Source organism: Eumetopias jubatus, unplaced genomic scaffold, assembly GCF_037043125.1.
Source record: "Eumetopias jubatus isolate StellerSeaLion01/CBP00866 unplaced genomic scaffold, mEumJub1_p1.0 scaffold_3, whole genome shotgun sequence".
In the NCBI taxonomy this organism is placed as follows: domain Eukaryota; kingdom Metazoa; phylum Chordata; class Mammalia; order Carnivora; family Otariidae; genus Eumetopias; species Eumetopias jubatus.
Genome location: NW_028274809.1, coordinates 29,073,436 through 29,086,744, shown reverse-complemented (window position 1 = coordinate 29,086,744; position 13,309 = coordinate 29,073,436). Strand labels below are relative to the sequence as shown.

Sequence of the window (13,309 nt, the reverse complement as noted above, 5' to 3'; positions counted from 1 at the left end):
AATGTTTTTCATTTTAGTTAATATAGTTTTCTATTTTTCTAGGAAAATTTTGAATGACTTATCTTCAGATGCACCAGGAGTGCCAAGGATTGAAGAAGAGAAGTCTGAAGAGGAGACTTCAGCACCTGCCATCACCACTGTAACGGTGCCAACTCCGATTTACCAAACTAGCAGCGGACAGTATAGTGAGTAAAAGATATTTCTGCTTTGGAAAGTGAGATGAAAACCTAATGGCTGCATTCTCCTTAAAGGAATCCTAAAGTGCCAACCCTTTTCTCAGTCTTGGATGCCATTATTATATTTCCTTTACTGTTCAGTATGCAAAGTTCTGTAACAGAAGTATTTTCTTTTTCTTTAGGTTTTTTGTTAGGATTGCTCAAGCATGTTAGCCTTTCAAGTGGTCCTTTGTTTTGTGCAGATGCCAGGAGAGTCTTGGAAGTTTTTTGAACCACACTGCTTGAAACTAGATTTTAGTCCTTGTGTAATATATGATGTTAATAAAGGAAATACTTTTTCAGATAAGATAACCATTTTTTTATTATGTTTAAAGACAAAAATGGTCTCACTATTCATCTGTTAATTCGTCTTCCCTTCTAAAAGTAGCATTTAAAAATCATATTTAATGTTTTGTGGTGGGGGTTGAGAAGCTTGGTTACAGTCTACTAGCACATTCAATTATTCTTTTTAATATAAAAGGTAACGTGAATTTTGATAACATAAACATAAGGACTGCTGAAATTGGCTCACAGAAAGCAAAGATTCTTTGTGCAAAATTATCAAAGTTTCCAGTTCTGTCATGTTTCTGTCTGACACTTAGGTCTCTCTTCTTATCTTTCACCCAAATCTGTTAACAAAGTCTTTCCAGTTCTGCTTGATCAGAGGCATTTGTGTGAATGGTGTTTTTCTATCTGTTCCCAGTTCCTTTTGACTCCCAGAGTGCCTCTTACATAGATTTCTTCATTTTGATTTGCTCATTAAATCATTAAATTAATACTTCCCATTATGTAGTTTTCCCCCTTTCCTCCTTATTACAAATTAAATGTACACATTGACACTCCCTTGTTGCATTAATTTTCTAATACTCTGGGGTGGTCTGTGTCAGGAATGTGTATAAAAGTTTGACTCCCAAGTTAAGAGTTTCCACAGTACAGCTCAACCTTGGTTTACATAACTAATTTGCATTCTAACTGTATTAAAAACAGATTCCCAAGTACCAGACTTCTTAGCTCTCCCAAAGTTGAAACTTTTGAAAGTGAGCAGAAGGACAGCATTTTTGACTAAGCTTCTTGTCCACTCTGTGCTTCCTAGAGTTCAGTCCCCTTTTTCCTTCTTGAGTTCTTTGTTGACAGAGATAAACAGGTACTATCTATGGACATGGATGTGTGTATTTTTAGCCTTATATCCAAATAATTGGAATTATTCCAGATGTGTGCATGCTAAGACATTGATACATGAACATTACTTTTCCCTTGCCCCAACAGAATCCTGAGGGATACAGCCTACTCCTGTTAGTGACATTGATTCACTTATTGCAGGGATTCTCACTTGCAGAAGAAAGCATGCTCTTTTGGGAATAGGCATATCAGAATGTCAAATAGGGAAATGAAATTTAGAAATGTGTATGTTTAATTTGACACACCACTCTCTTCCAGCAACTGAAAATTGCTGGTTTTAAAAGGTTAATACTTTCATATTTTTAAAGCTTTATTACATTATCTTTATCCCTTATTTACACATAGAGCCTTGACGGAATTGATGTAACATGTTCTTGATTGTCATTAAGAATCAATAAAGTGACTACTTAAATATATACAGCATTATATATTTCTTAACTCATAATCCTTTTCATCTCTCCCCAGTAGTTAAAAGTTTGGTATATATCTATCCATTCTTTTTCATTTTGTTTAAACATAAATATATTACCATGTATTTTGATACAAGTGAGACCTACATTATTAGTATACCATAGACAAATGTATACATACAGAGATATATATTATTTCTTTAACAGCTATATTGTGTTTCACTATATAACTTTTATTTAAACATTCCCTCCCCCTTAAATATTCCCTCCCCACCCACACACACACTGATGAACATTTAAGACATTTCTACTGTTTCAAACACTGTGACATGAACATTCTTATATATGTAGTAGGGTCTCAGTGGGATAGCATCCAAAGAGTGGAATTGTTGAATCAAAGCACATCCTGCCCAACTTCCTTTCCCAATGTCTGCACCAATTTGTATTCCTTCCATAAGTTGGTTATTTTTTTAAATTTCAAATTTTAAATGCTGTTAGTAGTTTATCCATTACTTGATTCACTGTTCCTGAGAAAGTCTTATTTGAGAAATTCTGTTCTAAGGTAGAAACAATGTGTCTATTATTTTAAACTTGAATTTTTTGTTTCACTAAATACAGCTGTAACCCATGATGTTTTCCTCTTTACTTTTCACTACTCAGAATCTCAGATAAGTTTAACTGTATTCTCTTCTTCCTCTAGATTTTCTGGTAAAATCTCTGTGGTAGAGACCCATCAGTTACTTGACTTCTAGCTTCCTCTTCTTGTTTTAATGAATTTAGTTTTATTGAAAGCCATCTCAAATCCTTCTGGAATAATCAAGTATATAAATATATATTATAGAGAAAAATACATCTGAAAGGATTGGACTTCCATTTTCAGAATACTTATACATGATCTCTTTTGATTTTTATAGTTGTACTTAGTGGCTAGAACCAGGTATTTTTATTTTTATAGAAGAGATAACAAATTCAAATAACAGTTTAGTGGTAGAATCTGGACTAGAACCCAGGTTTCCTGATATCTAGTTTCCTACTTCTTTTCTCCCACCTTGAGTTTAAAGAATAAAGCTGTGTATGTTAAATGCAATAGAATTTGCTTATTAACTCTATAGGAGGAATTGTGGTTTAATTCTGTTAATCTTCTGATTCCTTCAAGTTACCTGCAATATTAATCTCAGAATAGTTCTTATATATTCCTTTTTAATTGTCTAAGATAAGTAAAACTTATGGAAATGGCTAAAGTGAATGGATTGTATATGCCGGTATCTTAATTTCCATAGGTGTCATTTGCTAAACCAAATCATACTTATTTACTGTTACTATTTCTTGATTGAAGAGTAGATAATCAATTTTCCTTGTTTAGATGACTCAGGATATTAGTTGCCTAGAGCTGGCTAACAAATGATCTCAAATAATTCCCTTCTAACAGACAAAAAAAAGTAACATGAATAAATCACACATTTGTTGACTTATTAAGTTAAAATCCATTATGCATTTTTATATGTAATATTGTGATTTTTAGTCCTCTTTCCAGAAAACTTTAAGAGGGAGAGTGTCTATAGAGGATCCAGCCACCTATCTTGATGCTAGTATCTGAAGGATTGCTTTGTTCAAATAAAATAATAACCTACTTCTTTCTATTAACTTTTTCCATGCACGGTAGCATGAAGGTGAATTCAATTTTTAATAAAGTGAAATATCTTTTAGTATGAACCAAAGTTGATTACTTCATAACAGATGAATGACAGTATGGTTAATTAGTGAATAATCAAAGGATCCTGTGTGAGAATGCATGGATATGTAACTTAGGGTTTATGCATTGTTAGCTGAGTTTTAGAGAACAGAATGCACTACTAAACTGGTTTTATTAATTATTCATTAAAACAACCATTTATTGGGTGCCTGTTACTGCCCATTTCTGTGCTAAGTACATGAAAATGGAGAAGAAAAATCACATTTCCTACCTTCAAGAAATTTATTTGCTAGTGGAACAGCGAATATTAAAATATTGCATAATTCAGGGTAGAATAAAGGAAGTATGGATCACAAAGTGGTACCTCTTCTGAACCAAACAACTTGGAAAGGAATTTAACATCTTCTCATTTATTCTTTTAAAAAATTGTTAATGGATATTATTATAAATTATAATATGGTTCATAGAGTGCATTTGTATTATAGCAATTGGATGTGGGTTTCCTGAGCAGAAAGGTACTTGAGTATACCAAATCTTTCTTGGCAGTATTATTTGCTATAATAATTTCTCCTAGATTATGTCTTACACATTATTCTACTTTGAGTTTAGTGTGTTTGTAAAAGTCTTATATGGTATTAATTAAACTGATAACAATAAAATCCATTGGGTTTTAGTTGCCATTACCCAGGGAGGAGCAATACAACTGGCTAACAATGGTACCGATGGGGTACAGGGCCTGCAAACATTAACCATGACCAATGCAGCTGCCACTCAGCCGGGTACTACCATCCTACAGTATGCACAGACCACTGATGGACAGCAGATCTTAGTGCCCAGCAACCAAGTCGTTGTTCAAGGTAAGAGAATTCAGAATTCACAACTGTGGTAAATTCTTTGAAAGGTTAAAATTTTATAAACTCAGAAAAGTAAGTATGATACTGTAAAACACTATGAAAATGTAGTTAATTTTTTTCATTATAGATAATGTTCTCCATGAACTCTTCCATTATTCCAGTTGGACCCAAATGTCATGGCATAAAAACAACTGTTTTCAGTTTTAAAAATATAACATCTTTAACACTTCTAGCATTTGGGGATAGAAACAGGGTAGGTTACAGGGCAAGACAGTGAAATCAGGAGTTAGGAAAGCTAGATTTTAGATCTAACTGCATAGATTTGCTATGTGACCTTGAGTAAGACTCACCACTCTGGGCCTCATTTATTATTATTTTTTTTTAATGTGTCAAATAAAGAGTTACACTAAATCACTGGTGAGAATCTCTGGAGGTTCTGGGCGCCTGGCTGGCTCAGTTGGTAGAGCATGTGACTCTTGATCTTGTGGTTGTGAGTTCAAGCCTTATGTTGGGTGTAGAGCCTACTTAAAAAAAAAAAAATCTTTGAAGGTTCAAAATTCTGTTTCTCTGCTTTTTATTCAAAAGAAATTTACATCCTTATTTCTAAGATCATCATTTTTTATTTCAAATGAAAACAATATGTTCTGAAAATTCTTATTACCAGTATGCAGGTCTACTGGTCTGTAGAGAAAAAGTAGTAGTTAAATCCTTGATGAACTATAGAAATAGCTTTTTTTCTGTATTTTTTTTTTTATTTTCTTGCTTTAGGAATCTCTATGGATAGGAGTTGACCATTTTTCTTTGAATCCATTTTAATATTTTAAGAACATGATTTGTGCCAGATTGAAATTTATATGTTGAGGAAATAATGTTAAAATCTGTATCTAAAAATATTTTTATTAATAATAATATATTTTGCCTCTGTTAAATAATAACCATTGTTACCCCTTCACCATGGATGATAATTTTTGAATAATCCTAAAACACCAACTAGAGAGTCATTTGTTTTTAAAGGCCCTAATGTATTTACAGAACATATTCTGTTACTAGACAAATAATATTTGAAGAAGATAATATTTTGCTTATTAATGGGAGTAAAACACCTTTTCACTTTACATGCAGGTACTCAAAAATTGTAAAGCAGGATGTCAGTGAATTTGAATTCTGAACGTCAGTTTGAAGATGGTAACATGTTTAGTATATAAATCTTTTCCACTCAAACTACACATTTTAATTGATATTAATAACAAATATGGATAATTTTATAAAGATCTTCAAATTCTCTCAGATAATGTTAGGTTCTTTATTCTTAGGAGGGCATATTACTAAGCTGTTTTTAGAAGCAGTTTGACAGATAATGATTGTGTTTCTTTTTACAAGTGCTAGATCACTTAGAAAAATAAACTTCAATTTATTTAGCAAATAGCATTTACATTAAAACAAGTAATATAATTGGCATCAAGTGGTACACTTTTCATACTTTCAGTTTTGTTTCAATTAGAAATTTATAATAGTTGACCATAATGCTTTATTTTCTCTCCCATTTCGCTATTTTATGAAAAATCATGGTCGTTTTTATGTCGTGGCAAGAGTCTACTTGAAATTTTTTAATATGAATTTACCAATATCAAAGGAAGACATTGAGGAGTATACTCTATCTAGGAAGATCATCCAAGCTGTGCCCTACTTACCTTTTAGAATTAAGGTTGGTAAGCATGTTAACAGAATAGAACTGCATTCCAATGAAAGATAAATACAAGACCCGCCAGACATAGGTTAAGGCCTCTTTCCCCCAAGTGTCTATACTAATAAATATATTAAATTGGGAATTATTTGTCAGTAATGACCCAAAAAGTGCTGATTTTTTCAGTGTTTTAGTTAGAATCATGTTCCTCTTTTTCCCTTCCAGTCCAAAATGTATGTTTAAATTGATGATTGACACACGTAGTTTTACCGAGTCACAGTGCTTCAGTGTCTTACGCCCTTTTCCCTGTTTTTCTTTTCAGCTGCCTCTGGAGATGTACAGACATACCAGATTCGCACAGCACCCACTAGCACCATTGCCCCTGGAGTTGTTATGGCATCCTCCCCAGCACTTCCTACACAACCTGCTGAAGAAGCAGCCCGAAAGAGAGAGGTTCGCCTAATGAAGAACAGGTACATACCTTGCATTTACTTAGATTGTGGTAGGTCAGGTCATCTTCAGATTCTGTCAGACATGGGTCTTTTACATCTTCTGATAATATGATCTTTGCAATGAATTTTTTTCTGGTGGAATTGATGGATCTTGCTAAAAAAGCTTTATTTAATAAGCTGCACTTATGAAATGGCTAATGGGATTGTGGGTCAAATCTTTATTTTTTTTAAGATTTTATTTATTTGAGAGAGCACAAGCAGGGGGAGCAGAGAGGGAGAATTAGGCCCCCCACTGAGCAGGGAGCTCAATGCAGGGCTCAATCCCAGGACCCTGAGATCATGACCTGAGCCCAAGGCAGCTGCTTAACCGATTGAACCACCCAGGTGCCGCATGGGTCAATCTTTAATCATAGTTTTCTTTTGTGTAATTTCTCCATGGAAGATATAATACACAACTCTGCTGTATTTTCACTATGCTCTTAACCAACAAGCTAGGTTATTTAAATATTGTTTCTCTTCATGAATAGTATTGTTCAAGAAGATCAAGAGTTTCAAGTCTGAATATTAAAATTAAATGTTTCATTTATATTAAGTTTATTTAAAATAAAGTAGATGTATAATGGCCAGTCCATGTTTTAATGAATATCATCTTTACTCAAAATTGACAATTTAACACCTAAAGATTCTTCAAAAACAGATTAAATCTAAGGATACCTTGTTCTTAGACAAAATCTTAAAATAGAGTTAGTCTTCAACAATGAAAGTGCTACACAACAAAATCTATGAAAAGTGGGCAAAGTAATTCTCATAAAGTAAATTCACAGCTGTAAATGGTTTTGTCATCCAAAACCAGTAAGGGGCGGCTGGGTGGCTGAGTTGGTTAAGCATCCAACTCTTGATCTTGGCTCAGGTCATGATCTCAGAGTTGTGAGATGGAGCCCCACACTGGGTTCCTCACTGGGTGTGGAGCCTGCTTAAGATTTTCTCTCTCTCTTGGGGCGCCTGGGTGGCTCAGTCGTTAACCATCTGTCTTCGGCTCAGGTCATGATCCCAGGGTCCTGGGATCGAGTCCCACATCGGGCTCCCTGCTTGGCAGGAAGCCTGCTTCTCCCTCTCCCACTCCCCCTGCTTATGTTCCTGCTCTCGCTATCTCTTTCTCTGTCAAATAAATAAAATCTTTAAAAAAAAAAAAAAAGATTTTCTCTCTCTCTCTCTCTCTCTCTTCCTCTCCCTTTGCCCCCCCAAAAGCCAATAAAATGTTTTTATTGTATTTACTACTTTAGTATTTTTATTTAGTTTAGGATTTAAATATTTAGCTTAGGACTTAATATAGAATGACTTAAGATAAACCATAGAAAATGAAAATAAAGATATATTAAAGATAAAATTTGAAATTGGTGAAAATATTCCCGTGTTCTTGACCCCAAGATTTTTCAAACACTGTGATAAAGTAAAAGAAATAGGGATTGAATTTAGACAGTCTGGATTCAAGTCCTGGATCTACTCTTTTTGCTGTAACTTTGGAAGAACATACTAACCCTCAAACCTCCATTTTCTTTGTAAAACGAGATTCTGCCACCCATCCACATGGCTGTTCTGTGGGACAAATATTCCTCTCAAAGCACTTTATCTATAATGCTCTATCACAGTGTTTGTTTTTATGAAGTTTCATGTTTCCACTCAGCTCAACAACCTCTTTTGTCCCTGAAATACTCCTAGCTGTTATAGAGTGTCAGTAAATGACATCTAAGCTATGGGAAATGGCAGGACTTTTTCTGGGATATTAGGGAAAGAGTTGGAAATAAGCCGAGTGTCTTATTTTATTTGTGCTCCCATCAGTCTGAGATTTTCCTTAGGTGTTATAATAATAAACAGAAACATCAAAAGCCGCATTCATTTAAATGTATTTTAAATACGAAATTTATTTTATAATTTAGATCTTTCCAGCTTCAGAATGTTTGTAAAGAAATGTTTAACCCTTTCTAAAATTAGAAGCAAGTCTGATTAAGAAGTCTTAAGTAAAGGCCAGGTTTTAAAACTTAAGATAGTAGCACTTACTAAAGAAACCAGTTCTAAGCAAGACACAGCAGAGCAATCAGATGGAAAATAAACTTTCTTGATTATAAAAACAGTAGAAGGACTTCATGTTGTGTCCATGTAGTTGGCTTTGTGGGACAGAAACGTTCCCCTCCCCTTTTTTTTTAAGACTTATCCATTTCAGAGAGAGAGTGCGAGTGGGGGGAGGGGCAGAGGGAGAGGATCTTCAAGCAGACTTCCCCAGTGAGCACGGAGCCCGACTCAGGGCTTGATCCCATGACCCATGAGATCATGACCTGAGCCGAAACCGAGTGGGTCACTCAGCCGACTGAGCCACCCAGGCGCTCCAGAGACGTTTCCCCTTATACAGAAAAGACTAATTGGTGGGCAAGGAGGCAGCACCATGGCTTCTTGTCTGCTCTGTTTTATGGAGCAGAGAGCTGCCCATTTATGAACACTTGTTCATTTGACTAGCAGACCAAATTTCTTTTTTTCATTATTTTTTTAGTTTATGTATCTCCCCCCCACCCCAACCAAGTTAGGGACATAGCTGCCGTTCCTAACAACCTTTGCTGGTCTGAAATCTTCAGCGAAGCTACCTGATTTAGCATGGACTCTTTAATAAAAATACTTTTGCTTGGATTTAGTTTCATTTTAAGGAAACTTCCCATTGACTCTGCTATAGTTCCCTTTTCTTTTTATTCCCACATTATTGCTGCTTCTACTTTTCCAACTTCCATTCATTAAAATCTGGCTTCTGTGCTCACCATAGCACGCTTACATCTTTAAAAGATACAGAGTCCCTCCCACTTGGCAATCTGGTATTCTCTTTTCATTTCACTGTACTTTTGTGAAATATTTGACACTTTTGACTTCTCATTCTCCTGAACTCTTTGGTTTATTCACCCAGTTTTCTCTCTACTTTTTGAAGTTTTCCCTTGGAACGTTCATTCATACCCGTGTATTTCAGGCATCAACTATATGCTGATACCTTCTAATTCTATATTCTGGCTTTGACCTTTCTCCTGAGATACTGTTTATTAAGGACTAGTTTATGCTAGACATTGCACGTAGTTTCTTTACATACTTTATATTGTCTACAATGAGGTAGAAGCTTATCTCCACTTTACAGAGGAGCTATAGTTCAGAAAGAAGTCAAATATCTTGCCAAAGATCACACCTTTAAACAAATTGGTACAGGGGTGCCTGGCTGGCTCAGTCAGTAGAGCATGTGACTCTTGATCTTGGGGTTGTGAGTTCAAGCCGCACATTGTGGAGATTGCGTAAAAATAAAATCTTTTAAATTTTTTTTTAAATTGGTAGCACTGAGATTTGAGCCTCAGTCTGGCGCCAAAGCCCTATGGACATGTTAATTCTGAGATTTCAGTATGCATCTCTCTACTGCTGTGCTTCTTAAACCAGAGCACATGACAGTGTGCTGGAGATAATGTAGCCCCAAGAGGTAAACATGGAATACTTTCCTCGAATGATTATCTTGCTCAAAAATTAGGGAGAAATAAATATTTTTAAGGTAAGAGATTTAAAAGAAATTCACACCAGCAGTGATTGCTTTGGGTTGTGTCCCCAGAGTCCCCATTTTGGTTTCCTCTGCCGTTAGGGGTACACTTCAGTGGAAGAGATAGGGGAGCACTCTGCTCCTGAACATACTCACTAGGATGAATGTCCCTTATATGTACCTCAAACACAGCCTATCTTAAATTGAACTTTGATGAAAAAGTTATCCCCAAATTCTACACTGTCCAAATTACCATTTACTCAGAAATGAAGAGAAGTGATAAGCGGTCTAAAAGAAAGAATAGATGGTTGTTATATTAATTTTTGTTGCTGCAGTAACAACAACAGAAACCCCAAAATCTCAGTGTTTTAGAACAACAGAATTGCTTCCTCATGTTACATTGGACAGCTGCAAGCCAGCTGCCGTGCCTCTCCCACAAGCTCCAGCTAGAGGAGGAGCACCTTTTTTGATGCATGTCATTTTTGTAGCAAAGGAAAAAAGGCAGTGTTTTTTAAATACTCTGCTTGATGGTGATGAACATCATGTCCACTTACATACCATTGGCCAAAATACAGGCAAGGACAAGCTCAGTGTCAGTGGAGTGGGAATGTATGCTCTTCCCACAGGGAGGAAGGAATAAAAAATTATGAAAGTAATGCAATCCACCATCCTTGTCTTACAATTTTAGAATGCAGGAGAATTTTAATAGATTTCCTAAAGGCAAAAGTAATAAACGTAAAGGTTAGGTAGGTTTGACTGTATAAAAATACAAAACCTCTGTTTAGCCAAGAAAAAGATAAAGTAGCAAAACAAACAACAAACTAGAAACGTTTAACAAGTCAGAAGACTAATGAGTTAAGGATATGAATAGGTAGATTCATAGAAACTTGGCTTCCCATTAAGTATAGTTTATTTACATGTTTGTTTAACTCTAGTATACATTTAAAATAGTTACAGAGTTGCTAACTTGTATACCTGTGAGACACAAATTTACCAAATACAATACAGTATTTATGTACAGTTCTTTTTGTTGTTAGCCTTAAAGTACCAGTGAAAGCACTGTTTTCAAAGCTATTTAGGTCTGTTCTTTTTTCTCCACCCTCTTCAGTAAGATTATATCACATGTTTGTAGTATGGTTAGATTCGTCACCATCTTCATTCAGTTCTGGGGTTGCATGTACTTTTTATGCTGTATAGTTCTTTTAGTTTTGACAGATGTATGGTGCCATGTTTCTACCCCTACAGTGCCTTACAAAACAGTTACACCACCCTAGAACGAATCTCTTTGATACCCATGGGTAGTCTGCTTCTGCCCCCTTTCCCAGACTCGAAGCCGCTGAACTGTTTTCTATCCTTCGGATTTTGCCTTTTCCAGAATTTCATATAATTGAAATCATACACTGTATGTAGCCTTTAGGATCTGGCTTCTTTCACTTAGCAAAATGCATTCTAGATTTATTGATAGTGTTAATGGATCAGTAGTTGGTTTTATCCCTGGTATTCCATTGTACCCATATCCTGTGGTTTGTTTATCTATTGACCTTGGTGTTCATCACAGTGTCCAGTTTGGGAGGGTTATGAATGAAGTTACTATAAATATATACAGGAGTTAATATGAACTTTCAGGTCACTTGAGTAAATACCTAGGAGTGGTCTGGCCAGGTAGAATGGTAAGTGTATATTTAGCTTTATAAGAAACTGCCAAATTGTTTTCCAAAGTGGCTATATCATTTGGCATTCCCACCAGCAATGTATGAGTTCCACTTGGTCTGTATCAAGTGTCAGAATTTATGTTTTACATTTAGGTCTATGATCCCTTTTGAGTTAACTTTTGTAAAAGGTGTGAGGTGTGTCATGGTTCATTTTTTGTGTATGGACATACATTTGTTTCAACACATTTGTTAAAAAGATTATCCTTTGTTGAATTGCCGTTGCACTTTTGTCAAAAATCATTTGACCATATTTGTGTGGGTCTGTTTCTTGCTACCTTGTTTAATGGGTCTTTGTGTTTATCCTTTAGCCAACACCATGCTGTTTTGACTACTGTAGCTTCCTAGTAAGTTTTGGAATTTGACAGTGAGTCCTCCAGCTCTGTTTTTACAGAATAGTTTTGGCTGTTCTGGTTCCTTTGCATTTTCATTAAAATTTTAGAATTGGTTTGTTGATGTCTATAAGAAAGTTTCCTGGGATTTTGATTAGGGTTGTGTTGAGTTTTAAATCAAATTGAGGAGAATTAACATCTTAAAACAATAGAATCTTCCATTGTATGAACACAGTGTACTTTCCATGTTTTAGCATATAGATCCTGCGCATTTTTTGTTAGATTTGTACCTAAATACTTCTGGGGTTTTGGTTGTGATTTTCTTGGGCAGTGGGGGGGGACTGTTTAATAGGGATTTCATTCCTGATATTGAAAGTTTGTGGTCTTTCTCTCTCTCACTTTTTTGGTTAGTCTGGCTAGAAGTTTAAAAATTATTAAAAACAGACTATGTGGATTTGAACCATGGGTCATAGATGGCTAAACCTGGTCTAACCTACATAAAAGACCAAACAGAATAAAAAACCAAGACCTGACTATATGCTGTTTGTAAGAATCTTACTTCAAATATCAAGCATAGGTAAGTTAGAAGGAAAGAAGTAAAAAAGGATAGACCATGCAAATAGCAGTCAACAGGAAGCTGGAACATTGTCGGGGATTAAAAAAAGGACATTATATAATATTTATAAAAGGATCATTTCTCTAAAAAGACATAGTAATTCTACATGTGTATGCTCCTAACAGAGCTTTAACATACATGAGGCCAAAGGTGATGAAACAGAGAATTGAATAGTTGAAAACCTCAGGGCAGCCCTCTCACGCCCCCTCCCTCTTTGGGAGCTTTGTACTATCACTTTACTATCACTCAGTAAACTTTGCTGCCCACCAAAAAAAAGAAAAAAGAAGAAAAAACTTCAGCACTCTTTTCTCAATGATGACAGAAAATATAGAGACAACCTGAATGACGTAATCAACCAACTGTACCTAATGGCATTTTTATGACACTTACTAATTTAAGAGAATAGAAAACACAAAATATGTTCTTGGCCCATAAAGCATCCAGGAAAATCCCCAGTTGTGTGGAAATTAAATAAGTATCAAACATTTAGGTCAAAAAGGAAGCCTCAAAGGAAATATCTTGAACTAAGTGCAAATTAAAATACGACAAAAATTTGTGGGAGCAGTTCAGTCAGTGCTTAGAGAGAAATTTCTACCACTGAATACTTATATT

At 35.2% G+C, this 13,309-nt stretch overlaps 1 protein-coding gene across 3 annotated transcripts in view; it reads left to right on the top strand.

The window, feature by feature from the left end:
• Positions 1-13,309, top strand: part of CREB1 (cAMP responsive element binding protein 1) — a 61,015-nt gene that overhangs the window by 36,739 nt on the left and 10,967 nt on the right. For all 3 annotated transcript variants that reach the window (XR_003610660.2, XM_028112194.2, XM_028112193.2), the window contains 3 exons: positions 43-185; positions 4,172-4,354; positions 6,358-6,508. Coding sequence is in view for 2 of the 3 variants with exons in the window: in XM_028112194.2 (XP_027967995.1) it covers positions 43-185; positions 4,172-4,354; positions 6,358-6,508 (477 nt within the window). In the remaining variant the exon portion in view is untranslated. The remainder of the gene's footprint in view (positions 1-42; positions 186-4,171; positions 4,355-6,357; positions 6,509-13,309) is intronic.